This window comes from Limanda limanda, chromosome 3, assembly GCF_963576545.1.
Source record: "Limanda limanda chromosome 3, fLimLim1.1, whole genome shotgun sequence".
Classification (NCBI taxonomy): domain Eukaryota; kingdom Metazoa; phylum Chordata; class Actinopteri; order Pleuronectiformes; family Pleuronectidae; genus Limanda; species Limanda limanda.
Window position 1 is genome coordinate 17,268,857 of NC_083638.1, and position 23,684 is coordinate 17,292,540.

At 40.0% G+C, this 23,684-nt stretch overlaps 2 protein-coding genes across 2 annotated transcripts; one reads left to right on the forward strand and one right to left on the reverse strand.

The window, feature by feature from the left end:
- Positions 1–261: 261 nt before the first annotated feature.
- Positions 262–12,767, reverse strand: slc7a9 (solute carrier family 7 member 9). Its single transcript, XM_061068551.1, has 12 exons — positions 12,639–12,767; positions 8,587–8,734; positions 6,380–6,622; positions 5,887–6,012; positions 5,696–5,795; positions 3,921–3,965; positions 3,523–3,646; positions 2,625–2,728; positions 2,126–2,222; positions 1,839–1,988; positions 1,137–1,311; positions 262–937 (listed from the first exon to the last, which is right to left on the reverse strand). The coding sequence occupies exons 1-12, from the start codon at positions 12,753–12,755 to the stop codon at positions 879–881; spliced, it is 1,488 nt and encodes a 495-aa protein (XP_060924534.1). The 5' UTR covers positions 12,756–12,767; the 3' UTR covers positions 262–878.
- A 3,103-nt stretch (positions 12,768–15,870) lies between these two features.
- nudt19 (nudix (nucleoside diphosphate linked moiety X)-type motif 19) lies at positions 15,871–19,970 on the forward strand. The gene is made up of 3 exons (XM_061068313.1): positions 15,871–16,762; positions 17,928–18,135; positions 18,301–19,970. The coding sequence occupies exons 1-3, from the start codon at positions 15,965–15,967 to the stop codon at positions 18,516–18,518; spliced, it is 1,224 nt and encodes a 407-aa protein (XP_060924296.1). The 5' UTR covers positions 15,871–15,964; the 3' UTR covers positions 18,519–19,970.
- The last annotated feature ends 3,714 nt before the right edge of the window (positions 19,971–23,684 follow it).

Sequence of the window (23,684 nt, forward strand, 5' to 3'; positions counted from 1 at the left end):
TCATTCAATCTTCATTGATCTAACTTTTGCGGTACTAATCCAAAGTGTTATCCCTAATTTTCATCGCCGTGCTTTTGAAATGGATTATCAGTGGACGATATGCTGAGCACATGCACCTATAACACCTCATAACCAACACATCCACTTGACTGTATTCTTATGAGTTACATTACATGAAGGACATTATTAACAAATATGATAAATCAGGAGTCAAATATTTGGTGGATTCACAAATTGTTTATTATACTTCACGTTCACAAAGATTTATACCTTTAATAAACACCAGGTTACACAATGCATTACTTTTACAATATATTGCAGTGTGAAAGGAGAGAGAGAATCATTAAATAATATACAAACATCATGTTTCCACATATTGTTGCATGATCTGCCGAACCTTTGTGTCATTTATTGCATTTAAAATGATTTTACTTTTTCCCTTTGCTCGAGTGCAGATTTGTCCGCATATCTAAATCTTTGGCACTTTTGTCATTGACTACATAAGGAAATAGTTTAACGTGACAGCTTAGCTTTAAGTGCAGGGAAAGTAAAATCCGACCAAACATTCAGTCGCAGTCGACGAGATTAAATGGAGGCTTCTTCTTCATGTGGAGAGAGACATCACCAGGTAATGGTCTGTCTGGCTGGGTTGTTCCATCTATTTACAGAAGTAACCCAGTAAACGAGTTTATGGAAACAGTACGTGCACTTTTACTTTTGTCACACAGATATTTAACGGGAGTCAGCTCAGATTTTTGACTGTGGCCCAGCTCCAGCTCCAGGAGCCAAATCTCCGGCCCACTGTTTCCAAAACCAGACCCAACATTTCACTACAGGCAGCAGAAATTGAATTGGTTCTCACTCGTGTCCGTTCTCATTCAGTTTTTCTCAGGAGGAACAACCTCCATCAGCAGCTGCAGATGCATAGTAATAGGCCCTGCAGGGGAGTAGAGGTCAAAGGTCATACCAGCACGTGTTAGGTTCACCGTGGGGTCAGCACAATGTGACACTGCATGTCATCCATCTGTTTTCTACCTTTTTAGCACTTTTTTATTGTATTTTCTTCTAATGATTATGAGCCAGTAGAAATATTTCAGAAGCTTAGAATTTCAGTAATAAAAACAAAGTAAGCTTACTCATGAGTGTGCGAGCCCATTCGACCTTCACGTGGACGAAAGGGTAGTAGAGGAGAAATCCGCTAAAGATGAAGGCAGCACAGTAGAGGTATTCCACTTCTGGCTTATCAACGATGGGGGCCAGGACTAAGTAGCAGGACACCAGCACCATTATTACTGGCAGGACAATCGGCACCTTCAAGTAATCACAGAGTAACACAGGATAAAATGTTTAGTTTTTATTTGTTCTTCTACCCTGGGATGTAGAATCAAGAAAGTATATAGATTATTCCAGGGTAATATGGAAATATACCATATATCTGTATGTACAAAAAATGCCAAAAAAATGATATAGGAACTTTTACACAACCAAATTCAGCAGCCAATTAAGATGCAAGCAAAACAAAGACCAAAACATGTTTAAAAATGTAATTTTAATTTAACTGTGTCCTGTTATTGTAAACTTTAGCAAATTTGTTGGGGTTGTTATTAATGCTAGTGGGTGATACTCCCAGTGTTGTCTAGATGTGTCTATACATTAAATTATCTAAATTAATGATAATATAAATATGCATTTACAACAATGTAAATTGCTATGAATATATATACAATATGATTTGTATAAATTATTTAGTATGTTTTAAAATAAATATAGTAATGCAAAAATAGAAAAAGCTGGTGGGATGAAACCATACAAGAGGAGCCATCTCCAGAGAGCTTCACCTTCACTGGTCTATGGAGATCCTTCCTTGTGAATCGCATCACTATGAGAGCCAGTGACGTCAGACCATAAAACATCCACTGAGCAAAGCTGAAGTAGTTGATGAGGGTGTTAATGTCTGCTGGGATAATGTAGAAAATAGCCAGTAACCCCTAAAACATGAAACAGGAAGATTTAGGGAGGATCATTTATTTACCTAAACTTATCTGGATAGCAACACATTGAATGACCATGCAAAAATAAAAAAAATTAAAGTGGTAAAATTAAACTTAAAAACACATTGACTCACGTTGAATATGAGAGCAGGTGATGGGGTGTAGCGCCTTAGACTAATATAGGATAGAAGTTTCACCATGTGACCCTCTCTACCAGACACATAGGCCAGTCTGTGGAGAGAGAACCAAAGAAATATGTTCTATGATGTTGAATACTCTTTTCATTTTATTATGTATTTGATGTACTTAATTACTTTACTATTTTCGGTTATTTTGCTTTATTCCATGTCAATTTGTGAATCGAAAAGCATTACACATGCGTTTTAGGGGATTGCCTAACTGAATAGATGAACTATATAATATAGACTTCTGTTATGGCACTTTCATATGAATTGTAACATACAATTTAAATTAAAGAAAACCTGGTCACACATTATTTTTGTGTTGTTTTTCCATCTCTAATACATAAGAACATTCTCACTTTGTTTGTGCTTTTTGTCTCATACACAAATAACACACTACACAGTTCTACACATTACATCTTTGTGGTTCCTTAATAATGTGACTTTTTACCTGCCAGCAGTGAAGCAACTTCCATTAGCAGAACCAAACGTGGAAAAGACAACAAAGAGCGGAATGATCCACGACATTGGGTGAAGAACTCTGTCTCCAAAAGTCTGAGGAGGCACACAGGTGAACAGGGTTATTAATATCACTTTATAAAACTATTATTAGGTGCATTATCTTTTTGTTACATTTTTTCTGAGATGTTATGTTGAAATAAACGTCTAATTAAACAATGTGCTAGTATGCAGGAAATTACAAAACCAGAATCTGAACGTTGGAGGAGGGCAGGTTCAAATTTCTGAGTCAGAGGATTTTGCATATATGAAAATATTCGGACCATAGCAATTTTTTGTGTCTTTAGGGATAAGATCTTGTATATTTCTAGATGATGAATGATATATTAACAAGCCATTTTGTAAAAAACCTTTGGGATGTGGACAAACAATGTCCCTAAATTTGCGCAATATAAAATATCCCTTTTGCTTTCACAATTTGTTGGTGATACAAGGGATTGACCATGTTTGCATCTGATAACATTATGCAGAAGAGAAAGTTTTACAACTGTGATGACAATGATTAAGATGCAGAGAGTTGTGTTGTTACTTATTGACAGAAGCAAATAGGCAAAGTGTAGTAATCTGTAGTTTCCACTAGTTTAAAGGACATATTATAGAAGCAAAACGGCCCATAAATTTGGGATTGTCCAGTGCATGACAACAATATCTTTGTCTGTGCCATCTCAGGTCCACAACGGTAAGTGTGTAGAATTTAGGGACATCTAGTGGTGGAGCTGCATATTGCAAACATGACAGGGAACCTGTGGTAGCTTTCAGTTGTCATAACAACTCAAAAGGTGTTTAGTTTGTTCACTTTGGATACTGTGACTCCATGGCAGCCTTCTTACCACAGCAACAGCTGGAGACTGCAGCAGTTCAGTGGCCGTCATAACAGTGAAGTAAGAAACGTTGACCAACACATAGCAAACAGAAACCAAGGGGATCCCGATGAGAATGGCCAGTGGCAGGTTCCTGAGAGACAATAACAAAAACATCATATTACAGAGGGAATCTTGAATGATGAGCAGAAATTCTCTATTCAAAAACTCACTTTGTTCAATGTTCCTGAATGAACTCTGGTGCACTTAAATATTGTGTAAAATCCACCTATTATGACTTGTTATTCTGACTATTACCTAATTTCAATAAAAAAAAACATATTATTATATTTAAGTTCAGACTTGAATTGTAGAGGGACACCAAAAAACTACAAAAATATGTCTTTTACACTGAGTCCTTGTCCTACCTGTATGGGTCTTTCAGCTCCTCTGTGATAAAATTCAGTTGATTCCTGGGAAAACAAAAAGAGGGTTACTCTGAAAAGTACTATCCTGCTAATAAAGGCCAAGCCAATATTAAATCATTAAAATCTACAAATCTGTATAGTTTTTTAATGATGAGCCTATCTTCTCTCCAAGACCTTTAAAGGCTGGACTGCCCTCCTCTGCACAGCAGTGTGTACTTAACACATATAGTTTTATACTTGCAGTGCTGACCCTATGGAAGGAAACGCTGTAATCCCTCCTCAGCATCTTCAGTGTCATTGACATGGTATTTAATGTGACATTTCACACAGGCTTTACCCTCTAATTGGCCCTATTGGTACAAAAGGTTAAAACCTGACACTTGCTTTCACCGCTGCAATCCCAGCAGGAGTCAGTCACCTATTCAAGCCCCCTCAGAAAAAGTGACCGGCGACTGTGACTGCACACAGTCAGGTAACAATGCTCTGCAGCGGGAGGCCACATAGAAACTCCCAGCTTGTCACAGCACCGGAGATAAAGGCATTGCTGTGGAAGCCTGCAGTCAGACATATCAAAATAACTCACCTGTGCCTGACTCAGAGGAGAATGTCATCCATAATGCTCAGTGACTGAGAAACTCCAGCAACCATGCTTATCAGGGAGGGTGGTGGTGACAGGCTTCACCTGCTGGTGCTCTGTGATGCACAAACAACTCTCTAAACCAACACTGACATATTTTACTGTACAAGCACAGACTCAGTAAAGATTAAAAAACACCCTTTGAGTATAGTCATGTATAGTGTGTCTAATATGCAGAGGGAACAACTGAGGGAACTGCTGCCATTAAAGGAAAATAACTTTATCCATATACAGGTTCATAATTTGGGTGATTGTTTGAAAAGGTTACAGTTCTGAAAATGCATCACATTCCTCAAACTCTCCAGTGTTTTTTCTCCTCTTTTCAGCCTCTGTCTGAAATTCTCGGGGTAGCTCCTGTCTCTTTAAGGCCCTCCTCCAAATAAAGCTCAGTCTGCTCTGATTGGCCAGCTGGCTCACTCGGTTGTGATTGGTCAACCAAATCCACCACTGGGTTAGAAAAGTCGGCCCGCGCTCTGCCTTTACCCAACTTTGTTTGGGATGTGCCAGATAGCTGCTAGGTGTGCATTATGTTAACCTGGGGCATGACATCACAATGATGCAGAAGTATCGGTCAGACGTACTGACAAAGTGTTTCAGGGGCAGTCTTTTGTTGGGGAGAGTTTTTTAACCTGCAGATGTTTCAACTTTAACAAACTAGAGGAAAAAAAGGACTGAAAAGTATTATAGGCTATATCTCCTTTATATCTGAAAGGGCCTTGATGATTGATGTCAAAGAGACTGACTATAAAACTGTGCATGTGGACTCATAAAGCCTGGTATCTGATCACCCTGTTTCTGTGAACTCTTTATGTGAAATACGACCTGCTGCTCTGGAGACAACAATAAATGTGACTCAGGGTTGAAGCCCACACATTTGAGGAAAAGGGCAAGAGGCAAGACAGCAGCTGAAAGGCAGGGTCATGTGCTGTTGTGTTTCTGTGTACCTTGTGGAAAGAAAAAAACAGTGTGCCACTGCCACATGAAAAAAAAGACCATAACATGGATGTGAGCCACAGTGCTCCTCATATCGAGTCGGTACAGGGTGAAAAGGCCCTTCAGTGCATTGCTTTGTGGGAGAGCAGGGTCAAACCTGTTCAGCGTGTTAAAATGAAACAATGAAGTGAAGTGTGACTGTTACCATCCATCATAAGCCCAAAGGCCATTATAAAATGCAAGTCCAAATGCTCCAACGGACGATGACGCACCATCAAACGTATTTGACAAAGTCTCAGTGTTTCCTGGAAAGACATGTACAAAGATACAAAGAATGAATCATATTTTTTAAGCTGGGCTGCACATTAAAGACACTGATGGTAGAAGTAAACCCACCTTGAGCCAACATAACCATGCCAGCTACAACTATGACAAGGATGATGAAGAGTTTTGCTGCAGTGAAGAAGTTCTGCACGTAGTTCGCCAGTTTGACACTCAGACAGTTGACTGAGACGATCAGAACTGAGAAAAAGAAAATACAAGATTCTTACTTAGACGTTTGAAATACACGGCATCTCTCAAAGATGATTCATTGTTTGCCTCCCTCTGTTACCTGCATTTCTTTTTCTAAAGTTTGCATTTTTTCTAATGTTGAGGGCACTATTTTGATGTAGTTTTTTATTAAATGTGGAATCATTTTAGTGGTTAACTGCCGTCAGAACTTTGTAAGTTACTCTACAGTACGACATGTTCCTATTGCGTTTTTATGATGACTGACAAAATCAAAATACTTTAGTGGCCGGTCCAGTTTTAATACTGTAAAATCTATAACGACTAATTACTATACAGATTTTAACCATTAACTCAGAGGGATTAAAGTAAAACATACCTATGGCTGCTGCTGACAGACACTTGATAACAACAACGGGAGGAGTGCAGCCGGGGTAGAATGGGGTGGAGGCGTATTCTGCGAAGCTCAGCGTGATGATGGCGAAGGCAGAGGGCTTCAACACCATGACGGTGGTCCAGGAGTAGAGGTAGGCTAAAAGTGGGCCAAACCCTTCCATTAAATATGAATAATCTCCCCCTGATTTGGTGATCATGGTGCCGAGCTCCGCGTAGCACAGCGCTCCTGGAGACACACGTACACACAAAAAGAAGAGGGGAGATAACAGAGGGGGATCACATTCAAACTCATGCCATCACAGTTAAAACCAGTACTTTACACCAGTAAAAAAAATGTAAAGGCAGCAAAACCTGGTTCGGTAGACTTTACAAAAAAAATAGTGTAAATTAATCCATTTTCTTCAGGAGGTAATTTCTTTTTTTTCAAGTAATCAAAGTTTCTGTGGTTTTATGGACATGGAAAAATAACCACAGCCCGGGTACGTTGACCTGATCCCACTACATGCGCGACAAAATATTTAATACTTTTTAGTTGGTCAACGATTTGCCAAACCTGTAAACCAACCAATAAACTTTAACATTTACCACAGTCTTAATAAACAACACAGAGTCCCACATATCTAGAAATCGCGACATTTTTACATTTGAAAAAACAACAATGATTAATATTTATGTTGATAAATGTCGAAACACACCGACTGAACAGTTCAACAGCCGCAGTCACATTGTCCTGACAAAGCAATTTAGCTCTATTTGTTTACTTCGTTTCTATGCATTTAGCTATTCTGTCCACTGGGGCTCTTAAGTCAAAGAATTATGACATACAGCTTTTTTACGAGGACAAAGATCACATGGGTAGGTTTTTAACCCTAACCCTAACCCTAACCCTAACCCTAAAGTGCTCTCTCTTTGAGGGAACTGTTCGGTTTCTCTCCATAATATTGTAAGGTCTCAAATTCAACTTGAAATAATGCATCTTATTTGGTGCTACACAAATACATTTTTTACAAATACAAGTACTGTGAGCAAGTTGCTTCATCTGAGAGACATTTGCAATCTTCTCCCTGCACAGTTTGACCTGCTGCTTTGTTTTTCAGTGTTTCCTTCCTCTGAACCTCTCTCCTCTCATGTTTCTGTCCCTGTTCCATCCTTGTCTGTCTGTGTCTTCACCTAGAGACTGAGACAGGACCACTCCCCAAGAGTGAAGTAAAGTCATCCTGATCGCCTCCCGGTGGCTGGCTGTTGTATAAGTCATAAACTCGTCATCCTCTATGTTAGTGGATGGGACATAGGCCAAACTAAAAAGTCAAAGTACAGATCAAATAAATGTTTTGGGTGTTATTTAGTGTAAATAGCCTTGGTTTTAATTAGATATTTGAAGCTGTAAAAATGGGGTGAAACGTCATGATTGACACCTGAGACTCACTCGTGATTCGTTGAATTTAACAATTGATGCCAGCCCTCCACCCTCCAACCCATATATAAGCACCAGTTCAACCAACAAGACTCCTTCAGGTCGTTTGCAGCCTATATAGTTAGACGTGCCGCTTCTCAACCTTGCAACATGAAAGAATTTCCCTGCTCTACTTGCTTATCCGTGTTTTTGTTGGTGTTTAGAATCATCCTGTTCACTCGTTTAACACTCACCACACTTATTGCCTCGCCCTGCCCTACTTTGGCTTGATTCTCTGCCTGTCTGTGCCTGGACTCTGGACACCTCAGTTCTAGAAGCTTAACCTGAAAATATGTCGGTCTGTTCCTATTCATATCCTGTTATCAGTTCTGGTATAAACACTTTTTTAAACTCCTTGTCTCTGTTTCTTGTCTCCTGGTTCATCAACATTGAATTCAGTTTAAAACCAGAATCCTTACTCTATCTGGAGGAGGAGGCCATACATTAACATGAGTTATAATCAGATATAAATGCAACAGAAAAGAATGAAGTATGCTTTAGAATAATAAAGACATGTCATGTTCTATAAGGTAATCTAAAATCCCATAAAAGCAATATCGTACACAGCCATCTTATCTTTTTATATGTGTATTTTATGGTCTTCTGTACATACTGTCCCACAGTGTAGAAAAAAACAATAACTCAAATTCCTGTTATCCCACTTAGTTTCTCTTATACTCATACATGCCATCTGATGCTGTATTGAAGTGATGTATTAATTTGGAGTGTGTTCTCACCCACAGTGGCTAACACGCCACAGGCAGCCCAGATGAGGAGGCAGGGCCCCACAGCTCCAGAGTACAGCAGAACAGACTTCGGAGAAATGAAGATCCCAGAGCCGATCATCGTCCCAACAATCAGACAGATGCCACTCAGCAGACCAACCTGGCCGAGCACACACAGAGCAAAAGGAAAATGTTATTAAATGCTCAAATTTGAGCTCACTTTATAGTTATATCTTCAGGGAATTTCAGCAGACATTTTCTCCCAATATTGTGTGATTGATGCTGTGATTTAATATCAACTCTCTCTTGATTTGGTGGAGACCAAAACAGAGCCATAAGGCAAGTGAAGATCAGACTCACATTCACACCAGTTCACCAAACTCAACATGTCATGTGGACAGATTGGAGACAGACTGGAGTCTCATGTTGCCTGCTGCTGGATTCTATCTTACAAGCACCTCAACCACTTGATGAGTCAGAAGTCAGAAATATCTCATGGCAGCTATAAGTTTGTTTGACTTTTTGGTTTTCATTAAAGCTGCCCTGTTGTATGATTATTTGGGGATGATGTCATGGTTTTTCCTGGCCAAAAATTGTGCCGGGGATAAACAGAGCTGTCACCCCTCCACCCTTTACCAAAGGGAGCCATGCACGGCTGCTGAGTGTATTCATTTTGGGACTTTTTATACATGTTTGGACCATAAAAAGTTATTTTTACAGTTTTTACCAGCTCTGTCAGTAATTTACTGCTCATCTCTGTATCTCTATTCGCACAGCCAACCAAATTGTCAAACTGTGTCACGCCTAGGGTTGCAAAATTCTGGGAATATTCAAAGTTGGAAACTTTCCATGGGAATTAGGGGGAATTAACGGGAATTAACGGGAATATACGGGAATATACGGGAATTAACGGGAATAAACTGGAAATGTTGTGGGTAATTTATACTAACTGTATTTACCTTGTCATATTCAGACATAAATATAAACATTTTGTTGTGTCATAGGCTGATTTGAGCCCTGAGGAAACTTTGGGCACTTGACTATACGCTTCTGCATCGTTGTGTCATTCTTAACATAGGTCTTTGCACAGTATTTGCAAATGTAAACAGCCTTTCCTTCTACATTGGATGAGGTGAAATGTCTCCACACATGAGATAGTGCACGTGGCATTGTTCTGTAGAATAAGATGAGAAAAAAGTTTGTAAAAAAACACTAATGTAATGCCAGAGATATAAATAGTTAGCCAAACAATTGGTATCGTCTGTAAACATATTTTACAATTGATGGATAAATGAATGGAAATAGGCTAGATGAACAGATGAACAATCATCAATCAGCATGCTAATATATTTTCCCCAGTAATATCATGGAGACTTACCTGACTAGTCCTGCACTCTACAGCAGGCCTCAATAGCCCTGCTGTTGAGTGAAGGATGCTGGGAATTATCTGTGCATGTGATGGAAGAATGCACAGTGGAGGGTTGAAATTCAACGTGCAGCTTGTGCTGCATTCCATACATCTTTACAATAGAGTTTTGAATGATGTTTTTATTGCTCAGCGTTTGATTTGCATAGTTTTGTTTTTTTCAAAATTCCCAAAATTCCCGAGCTCAATATTCCCGTGGAAAGTTTCTGGAAAGTTTCCGGAAATTTACCGGAAAGTTTCCGCCCCTTTGCAACCCTAGTCATGCCTACATTTATTGTCTAAGATAACAAATTCTATTGTTTTTACACGTGTCCAATGATTCTGTTTGAGTGTGTGTGTGTGTGTCAGCGAAAGAGAGTGAAAGAAGTGTGCACAAGGTCAGGTGTGTGTGTGTGTGTGTGTGTGTGTGTGTGTGTGTGTGTGTGTGTGTGGCACCGTTATCTTAACGGGACTATCATAAAGAAGCTACTCAACATGTTTATTGTAATCGCCTAGTGTTGAATTTGACAAACCTGATCACGATAAGCAGTTTCCACTGAAGTAGAAGTTTGTTAGGGGGCAGCACGAAACTTGACAGCGAACCGTTGAATTGTATGATCAGCTATGGAGACTGCAAAAAGACTATGGTTTAAAAACTCCCTAACAAGGTCCAGGCCAAGAGCTTTCTGCAAAAAGCTATGAAATTTTAGAGGTTTAGATGAAGGCCAGACTGTCTAATGTTTAGTCTTAAGTTTAGACAGTTTAGTTTCAGACTATAAACATGTGTATGATGTGTCTGTGATGGTGGTGGAGGTTTGTACTTCAACCTTATTACTTATGTGTAGGCACAGTTTACACATTCTTTATAATTTTGATGAAAAACGAATCCTTTGAAGATTGAAATGATCAGGTTTGGTAGCATTTGGCTCAATGTAGGTCCCCCCAGGTCCCTTTCACCCGGGCCCCTCAAAGTCCCTGAAATGCCCCTGATATTAATCATTAATATAGATGAATATAATCACTTGTATGAAAACTTTGAAGAAGCCCCAACCAATAAACAAATTTGGTTTTACAGCAACACCATCATTGTTTTGTTTCACAATGTTTTTGGTCACAACAAACAACTTTATTTAAAACTCTTATAAATCACCTGTATGTCAACTGTCCAGAGCCAAACTCCAGAAAGACAGACTCAGCAACTTGTTGGTGAACACAGTAAAACATTTACTAGCTGACGATGCTCATTTTTCACTCAGAGGAAAACGACATTAAGGGGAGGAAAAGTTGGATGTGTATCGCTCAGTGTTGAGTGGCGGTTTGTTTCTGAATAAGTTGAACTAAAGTGACCAGAAGAGAGGAGAAAGAATCATAATTTTTTTTTAGGTTTAATGAGTTAATTAATATTAAGCAGAAAAATACTGTTCTGCTCTGCCTGAAATGTTTAAGAAGATGTGTTTACAGAAATATTTCAGGTCATGTGCATCTCTTGATACATGTGTATCTGTTTCTTCATTGATTGATTAATAACAGATGCTTGATTTGGTTTTTAGACCCATTAACCGTGTTACAAACATATAGTTCTATACTCAAATGCCTCAACAACTGTTGGATGGATCGGCATGACAATTTTTACAGAGATTCATGAACTCAAGATCCTTAATGCTAACGCCTTTGGTATCTTTTCATCTATACGTCAGACACAATACTAACAAAACTATTGACATTATTTTGAAATTATTTTGATTTATTGCTAACTAAAAGGACACTCTTTACAGCGCACACCTCCACTAAGGCTCAACAGTTTCTGTATGAAACCACATTTTAATATTCTAGATTAGTATTTTTATTTGGATCTTCACCAAATTGCACACACGCATCAGTATCAGTCTCTTCAGTTTTTCATCAAGACCCAGGAATTATTCTCTAAGAATCAATAAAAATGTTGGAAAATGTTATCCTGGCCCCTTGGCCCTAAACCCCCTTACACGGATCTGCACCAGAATGTAATGGTCTCTTCCCCCCATCCGTCCACAATGTTTCGTGGAAATGTGTCCAGTAGTTCAGTCATAATCCTGCCAACTAACAGACCAAAAACCAACACAGACAAAAACAGAACATCCTTGGGAGAGGTAATTAACAGAAATTGGAAGACTTACACATTAGACGGGAAGCATAAGTATTACTTCCCTGCTACAAGCATCAACATGTAAATATGGTCAGTACAAGTTAGCATGATTGAATTTTGCTTAAAGGGTTGTTGTGTATGAAAATCCTCTTAGTTTTTTCTGTAGACTCCTGTTTATCTGAGTATCTTACTCATTTTTACTTTGAATGGATGCTTCCAATCAAAATCCATCCCCCACACTTAATGTGACACAGATTTAAAAGTTCCTTTTTCCTTCTCAGTTAACATGATATGTAAATTCACCTCATGGCTTGTGGGGTTTATGGGGCCCGGAAAGCAGCAGTGAGTGGATCACTGCGGAGCTAATGTGTGCCGATGGTTGCAGTGGTACTGCCTGGTACTCTGTCCCAACCCCCGTCTCTGTGAAAATGTACTGGGGGGGCTGATCCTGCAGTGTGAACAACTAATGAGACACATTCTCAGGAACAGTCGGACATATCAAGGACAGTCAAACACACACACACACACACTTACATCTTTCTGAAGCACAGTGGCCTTAACGGGCTTCTTGTCTTTGGTAAGAGTGTCCATGCTGTGGTCAGTGGAGCCATTCTGCGACTCCTTCCTCTTCCTAATGCTGTCGTCATCCATTTCTGTCTGTTAAACCAACCAAAATGCATTAAAATGTTGCAGTTTCATTTACTTTTATATAACATTAGTGTTGCAAAAGGTACCCAGAGAAAATCCATTCCAACCCAAATTTATTTACATTGTTAATCCTCTGATCCATTGATCCACAAATTGTTTTATTCCACTACAAGGTGCTGATCCAGATCTGCTTGCCCGATTTTTGACTTTGCTCAGTTTTTCTTTAGCTTTTACTAATGAATAGTGGTTCTGAGCCACAGCAGGCGATATATTACAATAATAGGATTTAGGATTTAGGTGTTTTAGCTTTTAGAAACACATTGTTCTTCTGAAAAGCAGCTTTTATATTCTCATTCTACCATAAAAGGACAAGCATAAATTTGACACACACACACAATTTAAATCAAATCACTGCAACTTTCACTCAGGACATGGATCACAGAGCTATTACTGTTCCATGTGTGTTACGTAACATTTGTTGTGAATTGCGGGTGAGATAAAAATGACCTGAATTAATACTAAAGAAAAGGAAGTTTATCATTACATTTTTTATTACCTTTTACAACATGACGAACACACTTGTCTTGTCAAGAAAGATATGATTTTATGAAGTTAAAAAACTGACTTAAATTTGAGAATCACTCTGTTAATGATCCACTTGATATATAATAATAAATGAATAAATAAGTATTTAAGCAGATGTTTCACTTACATTTATGTCGGACTGAAACCACTTCAGTGATGCTCCATGAACTTTAGATGTTTTGTTTGTTTTTTTCAAGCCCAGGTACAGTGATTTGACCCCTCTATTGATACTGTGCCAAGTTAAATGAAGGAAAGCAGGAATGTGTGGTGGAAATGAAAACCGGAGCACGCCCCTCCGGTGGGAGGATCCCGGGTTCTGATTGGACCTCCTGGAGGGGAAGGGATGTTGGTGAAGACAGTGAAGGAGAGTAAAGGAAAGAGAGTTAATTTAGAGTTTATGAAATCCACTGATCAGAGCTCAGAGCTGACGTGTTATTTGGCGGGAAATGGGGTTTTACTGTAAGAAAGTCAAGTTATAAAGTAATTTAACAATATCAGATCCTAATGAACATTCATATCATCATCTGTTGTTTCAGATACAGCCAATTAATCCCTTTAAAATGCAACTGGGACTCATATATTTGAGACATTTCATCTCTTCTTCGACCCTTCTTCCGCTCTGAGCTCACTGGTCTTTATTCACAATGCTTCTTTGATACTGATATGTGACACCCCTGCATGTGTGCCCATGCACATTTGTGTGTGGTTGTGTTTGTGTGTCACATTCCCCTCTACTCTGTCCCTCCTTCTCCTCAATGCTTCCCTTTACAAGTCCTTTACTACCAAAGATGTTTCATATTATGCAGCAACATTGCCACGTTTATCAGTATCTTATCAGGGGTTACCACACACTTTTAAACTAAAGCATGGATTTTGTTTAATGGTAAAGCTTCTGAAGTGTTAATCCATGTGTTGACCCTGCTTGTCTGTGTGTGTGTGTGTGTGTGTCTGTGAGTGTGTGTGTGTGTGTGTGTGTGTGTGTGTGTGTGTGTGTGTGTGTGTGTGTGTGTGTGTGTGTGTGTGTGCGTGTAAGCTCCAGCTTTAGGTTTAACCTTCCAAATGAGAAGGGGTCGAGCTAAATATGAAAAGAATGCTTCTATATATTTGACAAAAGAAGAGAAAGATTAACACTTTGGTTTGAAAGTGCAGGTTTGTGGATAGTTTTCTGTGGATTTTCAGCATAAACTGTGTTGAAGCTAAAAAGCTTGTTTAATGTCTGATTAAATACCTAAATCATTTCAGTAATTCAGTCTTCAAAAAAAAGTCAAAGGGTTGGATGAATGTGCAGAGTGCAGTTTAATATATTCTCAATGAAGCATAGATACACGTTAAAAGTTTGCACAGTAATATGTTGTTGTTATATTATTGTTGTATTATCATTTATATTATTATTAAGTAAAAGTGAACAGTTCATCCACCACTAACCAAATGACAGTCTGGTAGTTTCTCTTTCTAACACACATTATTTGTAAACGCTGACTTCCTGTGGTAACTGCTGTTCGCTGAGGCATTTGCTGCCGACACAGTTGCTGCAGACAACTGCCTGCTCAGGGTAATCTGCTAATACAAGCAAAAAAAAATGTTTCATGTGAACTCAGTCCCCCTGCACAGGAACTTATGACCAATACCAAGTTTCAGACACATTCACCAGGGCTTAGGATCTGAGTAAGTGCATTGACAGCCTCAAATTTACACTCTTATGACTGTGTTATTTCAGTGCTGCATATAACTAACACAGGAGGAAGCGGGTCTTCATATCTTATGAAAATATTTTGTTTGATGTTAAAGTATAAGTTTAAGTTAAAGTCTCAAAACATGCCATTATATATGCAAATGAATCCTTGATTTTATTCTCTCTCATGTTATTGTTATGGTTGATATGGGGTAGGGTCCCATGTCAGCTGTTGAAATTCCCAAGACGAGATCAGCGTGAACCCATGATACATACCAGTACAAATGTACCAGTAGCATAACTAGTTCCGAGAGCATCCAGCTCTCACTGATAGAGAGCATGGAGCTTGTGAAGTGTGTGCGAGCGAAAATGAACACAGCTCAGCGCTGGCGTAACAGAGGACATTTATGCTAAAAAGATGGTGTTAAGCAGTGTTTTGAGTCGAATTTGAATGTCTGGGCTTGGGGTTACTTACTTTACACCACAGGAGCAGAACGAAGGCATTTTCTTTTTTTAAAGTTTAAAGAATTGGTCACCAGTTACCTCAATTGTATTGGATTTGACTGCAATGTTGTTTACCCCTGAAATTCCAAAAGTCTTTTGTGGATTTTAGGGGTGAACTCTCCCTTTAATGCTGCCTACATGTTGACCAATATTAACTCAACAGTTGCTGGTATTTCTGTCATTCCTGATTCAAAAAAACTGAAATAACTGTTTCTCTAAAAGACAGCGAAAGAAAGGGGAGAATAACAGAAAGTGTGTTTTTGTAGAACTTGTAATTGTGCAGCGCTGTCGGTCATCCAGCCTGCAGGGGGCGACAGCAGCTCATGTCTGCGTAGAACTGCATGACTTCCACCACAGCAACAGAGGACAGGGACCAGGTGAATGAGCAACAACAACTTTCGAAGGCGTTTGGGGACATTTTAAAAAAGAAAGACACTCTCGGAGTTTCAGGATGAACACGACCCTGAGGCACTGGAAGGAGGCGGCCACGCTCATCTTAGCCGCCGGCCGCAGGCTTGCTCCGGCCGGGTTGACGTCCAGGACCCCGGAAGCTCCAGGTCCCCCGGAGGCTCCAGGTCCATGTCCCCCGCTGACCAGCAGCTGTGGACCGGCCCACCTGCCGCACACGTCCGCCTTCGACTACGACGTGCTGCTGCTGAAGCGAAGCAGTAAAAGCGGATTCATGCCCAACGCGTACGTGTTCCCCGGCGGTAAGGTGGACTCCTCGGACTTCTCCAGTGAATGGCTGGACATCTTCCAGTCCTTCAGGGACTCTCCCAGCTTCGGACTGGGAAGCGTCACCCAGCCGGTGGAGAGCAGACCCCGGATGTTCGCCACGGACCGGCTGCACCTGGGCTCTCCGGTCCCGGGGGAGGTGGCCTTCCGGCTCTGCGCCCTGAGGGAGACCTTTGAGGAGTGCGGGGTTCTGCTGGCTGTGTCCAAACAGGAAGAGAAGGGTCTGTTACTACAAGGCAAAGAGGCCAGGAGGGCCAGGTGTGAAGTGAGCGGGTTGTGCAGCAGCGAGCTGAGCAGGTGGAGGACTCTGGTGCTGCAGGACTCCTCCAACTTCCTCCGGATGTGCAGGGAGCTGCAGCTGCTGCCCAACATATGGGCTTTGCACGAATGGAGCAACTGGCTGACTCCTGTGGCCGGATACAGCGCCGCGAGGTTCGACACAGCTTTCTTCATCTGCTGCCTGGGTGAGACCCCCCAGACCCTGCAGGACGAGAGGGAGATCGTGCGCTGCCAGGTGAAGCAGGGGGGGAGCACGTCACCTGTTGCTTTACAGAGATCTGTTTCAAGAACAGGCTACTGTTAAATCAGTAAAAATGAAAAGAAATAATCAGGTTTAAGTCTATAGCACTTGTCAAGGTACATGGGAATAAAACAACACATAACAGAATGATACAAAAAGAAACATAGCAAAATAAAATATAGAAAACAAAACAACACCCTTTAAAACCATCCTAAAGTGAGTCCAGTTGCCAATATAATGTACACATGTATACAACTCCTGAAGAAAACAAGTAAAGCAACTATGTAGTCATGTAGAGTCAGTTGTGTAGTTTTTGATATTCAAAACAAATGGGTCTATGTAAATGATCACAAGCTTGAATTGAATTGATCAGCTCACAACTATGCTTCATTTCTTTTTTGAGTTGCTAACCAAAGAGACCGATAACATTGGTTAGAGCCTGAATAATATGGATTTTCAGGGGCTGATTTCACAATATTAGCAGTGATATAATTCTGATATATCTGCAGATATATGTATATCAAAAATGTATGATTCCTAATACGTCATTTATTTGTCTATATGACAGAGAACTGTGATTGAGGCTTTGATATTTTACAGTCTAATTATAAACTTTTGCTTACTAGTGTTAGTGCCAATTCAGAGAAGTATTAAGGCAGTACATGATTGAGTATGTATTTGGAATTGAAAGTATTACAATCATTTCCCCAAATTACTCGATCTTCCTTTGTGATCATTTGAGCACTTCCAACAAACTGCCCTGTTCCGATCATCTCTATACAGACAGTAAGTGACAGCCTTTAGGGAAGGAAACGGTTCACTGGCTATGTTATTAAAGTACAAGGATGTGTTCCCTACTTGAACAAATCATCAACAGATCCCATAGAGCTCAGTGTAAACAAGCTTCCAGTTACATAGTTCAACAGTGACTGCTCGGCTGCTGAAATGGCAGCTTAAAGATGGAAGGTTTCAGTGGCTCTCATGAAATTTAACATATCAAAAATCTTTGGTAGGTCATGACAGTAGAGTTGTTTCAGTTTCTGTTCCTAATTCCAGCTGAACACAAATATGGACACTTAAGAATTGATTTCCATGTGACTCACTGAACTAAAACAGTCGTACAGTTCTAAAACCCAACCTGTTTTTCTGTGCGTCTCAGTGGTCCACACCATCAGAAGTCCTGCAGAGGTACCAGGCCCAGGAGTTCTGGATCGCCCCCCCACAGTTCTACGAGCTGAGCCGCATGTGTCGCCTCCCCTCGCTGAACGACCTCCACAACTTTTCCAGCCAACGTGCCACTCAGGGCTGCGAGCACTGGATGCCCGTAGTTGTCCAAGAAGATAAACACCACATATCAGTGCTTCCAGGTACTTCAGTTGGTGTTGTTTTATTAATAATGAATGACTGTGAGATTGTGGTGTGAAAAATAATGCTATTAGGTATAAGTTTTATGAAAATGTTACTGGCTAAATTCATCTTTTGGGCTATTTTCTTACCTTGTATAACTCTCCTGGGCTCTCCTGTCTTTCTAGGTGACAAACTTTACCCGTCGGACACTTCAGGAAAGACTCAGGTGGAAACAAGCACAGAGCCTCAGCGGGAGGAACCTCAGGACAATTCTGCACTGCACCGTATGGTGATATTGAATCCATATTCGACAACTCTACAGATCAACATCAAACCCAAGTACAACCACCTGCTGCCAGTCATCAAGCCAACCTCGGCTCATGACCCTAAAAGTCAGCTTTGACCTGTGCTGACGGCCCTCTGTGCACAGTATAATGACCAGAAACTTAATGAAACAAAACAGGTTTAATATTTGTATTGTTAAGCCTTTTCATTTACACTATCAACCTCAAGTGTTCCTAATTATTGCGTTAGATTGTAATGTGTTTCTTTTAATCTGGTTCTGTTGTTTTTTTCCATCTTATTGCTAAACCAAGAACCCCATGTATGTCTTTCATTCGTCTGGTTTCACTGACCTGAACTGTATTTCGGGCCTCCTTATCAGAAGACCTTAATATGATGTGAGAAAAATGTATCAATTGGTTGATAACTGATTTTGGTGCTAAAGCAAAGGTGAGGGGAGAAGAGAAGTATTACATGTGCAATGTAGAAATTCCCTGTGAAATGTTCATTTATAAGTGTCCGTCTGGTCATGATTAATTTATCTTTGTTCGATTCAACTAAGCAATCAAATGTAGGCTGTATTTATCAAGTAGGATAGACAGTCTCTGTTTTAAAACCCAGAGTGGTCACACGGGAAGTGTGGAACAGTGAAATGATTCCATTGATCTATAAAACAATCTTTTGCCTTTTTTATTATTTATATGTCAGGATGGTTTAGGATTGACGGCTCTGGAGAGGGAGAGAAGTTCCAGGTTCTCTGATGCTCCAACACAGAGAGCCTGACAGGCCAGGGAGGAGAAATATAAAGAATTGACACACAGTTTATATGCTTGTGTTTATGTGCCTTACTGTACACAGGACCTCGAATCTAAGGTTTTACCCAGATACTGATGGGTTGGTTCATTAAAAAATGTTTTTGTTTGATTAAAGGAGCTCAAACGTGACAGTCGGATCTCATGTTGTTGTTTACTGTGTTGAAGCTGTTATCGACCCCCCCCTTGCTGTATCTTGAAATGTCAAGGTCTCACATGGATTTCACGTTGTTTTCTGGTCAGAGGTGTTCTTACTTTCCTTCTCGCTACGAAGAAAACATTATTATGCAACGGTTTTATTCTGACCAAATTTAGCTTGTAACCATAGAAACAGGTTGTCTACTAAATATATGAAAAGGGTTTTTAGAGACGACCCTTGCAGCCCAGAGGTGACGTGTTGGTGTGGTCCCTCTCAGTCAGAGTGCTCATGTCAGCGGTGGAGGCTCTGCAGGGCGTCACCCTCTCCTGTGGCTGTCTTCCCTGCTTACAGCTGGGCCCATGGCAAATTAATGACTCATAAGGAATAATCTCTCTCATATTGGTTTTACCCTGTGTATGCCATTCATACATGTATTTATAATTGAACGCAAGTGCATTAATTATTCATTTGCTTGTTTCACTAACATCTCAAACTGCTTTGGGGGATTTGTGATACAATTTATGTTGGTTTGTTTATCACGTGTGAAGGCTTGACAACTTTTCTTGTCTACTATCACACGTCAAGATCAAAAATCTTGTTATGATTAATGTCACATTATTATTTTTTTTAGGTTTAAAGACAGATTTTTGCTCCTGAGTGAAGGCTGTGGGTTTAATCTCTTCATTAGCAGAGAATAAACAACACTTGACAATGTTATGTGTTATACTTCTTCACTGTGTTTACACAATGGATAATCATATTTAAATATATTGGACTTTTTTCCTATTGATATAGATACAAATTATTTTGCAATAATTATTTTAATATTTAGATAGTAAGATATTTAAATGTGGTTTCATAAGGGGAGTGTTGGGCCTTGGTAATTGTGTAAATGCAAACACAATACCTACACTATCACAGTTTTCAAATGTCCTCATCAGCTTTCTGTTTTCAGTATCTTGGCCTATGTTTGCTCCTTTAAACAATATAGGTGATATAATGTACACCCAATGTGTCTGGGTTGATCTTACGTGTTCAATCAAAAACGATTTGTCTCATGATAGTTATTTCAGTGGATGCCGAGTTGTTGAGATCTGAATCTAATGATTTGGGATTTGAAAAAAATCACATGATAACATTTCGAACACATTTCTGTCAGTGTGAGAAAACATGCTGATGTTTTGTCTCGTGGCTGCTGTCCTCACACCACATGTTCTTGTGTTTGCACGTGTGTGTGCGTGTGTGTGTGTGTGTGTGTGGGATGGTGGTGTCAGAGAGGGGGCGAGTTAAAATAACACTGCTCAATCTTCCAAGCTGTTTGCGCTGGAGAGTACGTTGAGGGTTTCTATGGCAACCCACAGCCTTAGAAACCCACTAGCTTCGTCCAGATGAGGTTATGAAGCAGGTCTGTCTCAGACAGAGTGAAGCGAACGCAAGGCTCTTAAATGCACAAGTGTGGAAATGAAATGCCTCCAAACACTTGCAGAGAAAGTGGATTTACTCACCTGTATAGGGTAAATGTTTATACCTAATGAAGCACATACTCTGAAACTTTAATGCTGTGGCTATTTTAAGCAGTGGCTTGCATAACGGAGATTGCAACACAATCATTTCAGCAAGAAACAGTCTCAAAAGTTGCATTCAGCTGGGATTGTTGCACGAGCAAAACGTGAGGGACACATTTTTTAAGTGCAGAGTTTCTGGAGGCTTTATCCTCCACTCTTTTAGTCTCTCACCCTCCTTTCTTCCCCATGCATGTTTATTTAATAGACTTTATATTTTTGGATCTCTGGAGATGACAATGTTAGCCTGTTGTGAGCTTCAGGACGTCTCTGACTCTCTTTTAACGGAGGTAAATGCCGGTGCGGGATGACAACACGGATAAACAAGTTGTCTGAAAGGCTTTTTGTGAATGGATGTGAGCATGACGTGCCACTGATTTTCGTGCATCAAAGTCCTGCCAAAAAAATAGCTCTCAGCTCTGTGACCTCAGTGCTTTTAGGAGTCGAGTTAGCGTTTTCAAAATGTTCTATTAATGGTTTTGAACCTCAAGTGGTCGAGGAGAGACAGACGGGACGAGAAGAGATAAAACACAGTGGATAGAGACATTTCAGTGTATCTGCTGACCAAACAAATATCACAAATACTGCTTGAATATTATTTTACAGTTTTATAAATAAAGGAAAAATTGAATCGTGCTGAAGTGAATGCATTGCTCCCACAAGGAGTCAGGCCTGGGTTTGAAGGAGGAGGAGGAGGGCAGCCGTAATTAAATTCGATCCTGTGAGATTTCTGCCTCCAGAGCCTGTAACTAAGGCTGAATAGTAGTTAAATACCAGGGGTGTACTTGTCGTATACAATTATAATCGAACCTACTTAAGAATAGAGGAGGTGATTGTTAGAGTCAGTATATAGCTAATTTGATGTGCAGCTGTTAAGCCATATTACAACAGGCTTTTCATTAGATATCACAACAGAGCAATAGTAATAACAAATAATACTTTTATGAAATGATGATGACAAGTTGCTGATGTCTGTCAGCAGCTGGTCACTCTGTGCTGCTGGACTAACAGAGGACAGCCATAATCCTTACAGATACAGGGGAAACAACATTTTTACCAACCATAATTATTTTTGACTGCATGATAATTTAGTTTTATTACATTATTTTAGGAGCACATTAGTTTTACTTTGTGAACTGGAAAAAATGTCCTGAAAATGGTGCTGGATGAAAGAAAGTTAGAAATGAAGTCAGGCTCCAACTAAGTGTACTACTCATCCGAACCATTGAAAGTGCATCTGGATTTTAGCCAAACGTTTCTCAGAAATGGAAAAATATGCACCATCATCCATTGCACATCATTTTAAGTTTCAATTTGTTATTTTTTTATATCATGAAACCATCCAATGTTTGAGAAGTTAAATGCCAAAAGCAGTCCCACTCATCTCTTTATCTTTAGATTTTTAGTGAGCCGGTCGAAGGTCTTTATTGCCAACTGATTGTAATTTCTAATTTAAAACTGTTAAGGTAATCCCAAACTGTTCTGTAGTAGCTCTTCAGGACAACTACTCCAGCCCTCCTCTTCTTGCCAGAGGCTTTGGATTTGCAGCCTTCAGGCTTCACTCCACCTGTGCGCCATTCTTAGGATTACCTTCAAAGTCTCTTACAACTAAAACCATTAGGGAGTTAAACTGTTGGTGTTAGTTTGCTTTCCATTTTAAATCGAACACTATTTTAAACCTGGGGGTGATTACGTCTATAATCCTCAGATTAAAATATCTGGCCTTGCATTCATTACAAACTGGGCTAAAACCATTAGCTCGAAGTCAAAATACATATACCAAGAGCAAGCTTGAGAAAAAGTATCATTCACTTCTTGCATTCAAACAAAAAGGATGCTTTTGCCGACTTGTCCCCTAAATTAAAAGAATTTTATGAAGTGCATTTTAAAAGATTTTATTATAATAAATATACTTAATTGTATGTACATTATCTGACAAAGTAGTAGACCATATACAAACCCCTCTATTCACATGTTGTAATGTATACATTCAACACTGATTGCAAAAGAAGAATAAACCCTGTGACGGAACATGAACAGGCTTACAGTGAACGGGTGCATTATTAAAAAGACCGTGGACGTCTCTCAGGTCCCTCATGTAGCACGTTGTGATTTGATGCAACGAAGTATAAGATGCAGGCCGACTACACATCTGACTGTACTAAAGATCTCTGTGTTGTATTCAAACTGTGGAACAGTGCCGTGTTGTTTACATCCAAAGGTTACTGTAACATTTGGCTCACTTAGTTTTAATTTCATTGACTATAGGGTTCCTCCTGCTTCTCTTTGCTTGAAAATAAAGTCATAAACTCAAAGCATCAATCAGCTGAACATCAAGGGGGGGGGGGGGGGGTTACTTAACAGTAGGCTACATTTATGCTTGAGCTTTTCCCACTAATCCACTTGGATTACGTGTTGCTGGTATCATCCTGATGGCCAGACACTGTCACGTAATGGTATGTCTTCCACGCACCCCCATTTCCTCCAAAAAGTAACCCTTGTCCCCAGAAAATGACTTTTTTTTTATCTGTGCATCGTCCATTCTCCCAGAGTGACACACAATGCCTCTACTGTTCTACATTTTGTTCTAGTGCAACTCCTCAAACTCCCCCGATTACATTCACAAATCCTGATTAATAACTTGTCCACATACAAATGCTCTGTCCCTGTCATGTGGAGCTGCAGGCTCTTCCACCCAGTGCGACCCCCGTCCCGTGGGCAGCCTCGGCAGGGTGTCCGTCCATCCCCAGGGTGGGCTGTGGGCGCAGGACGGC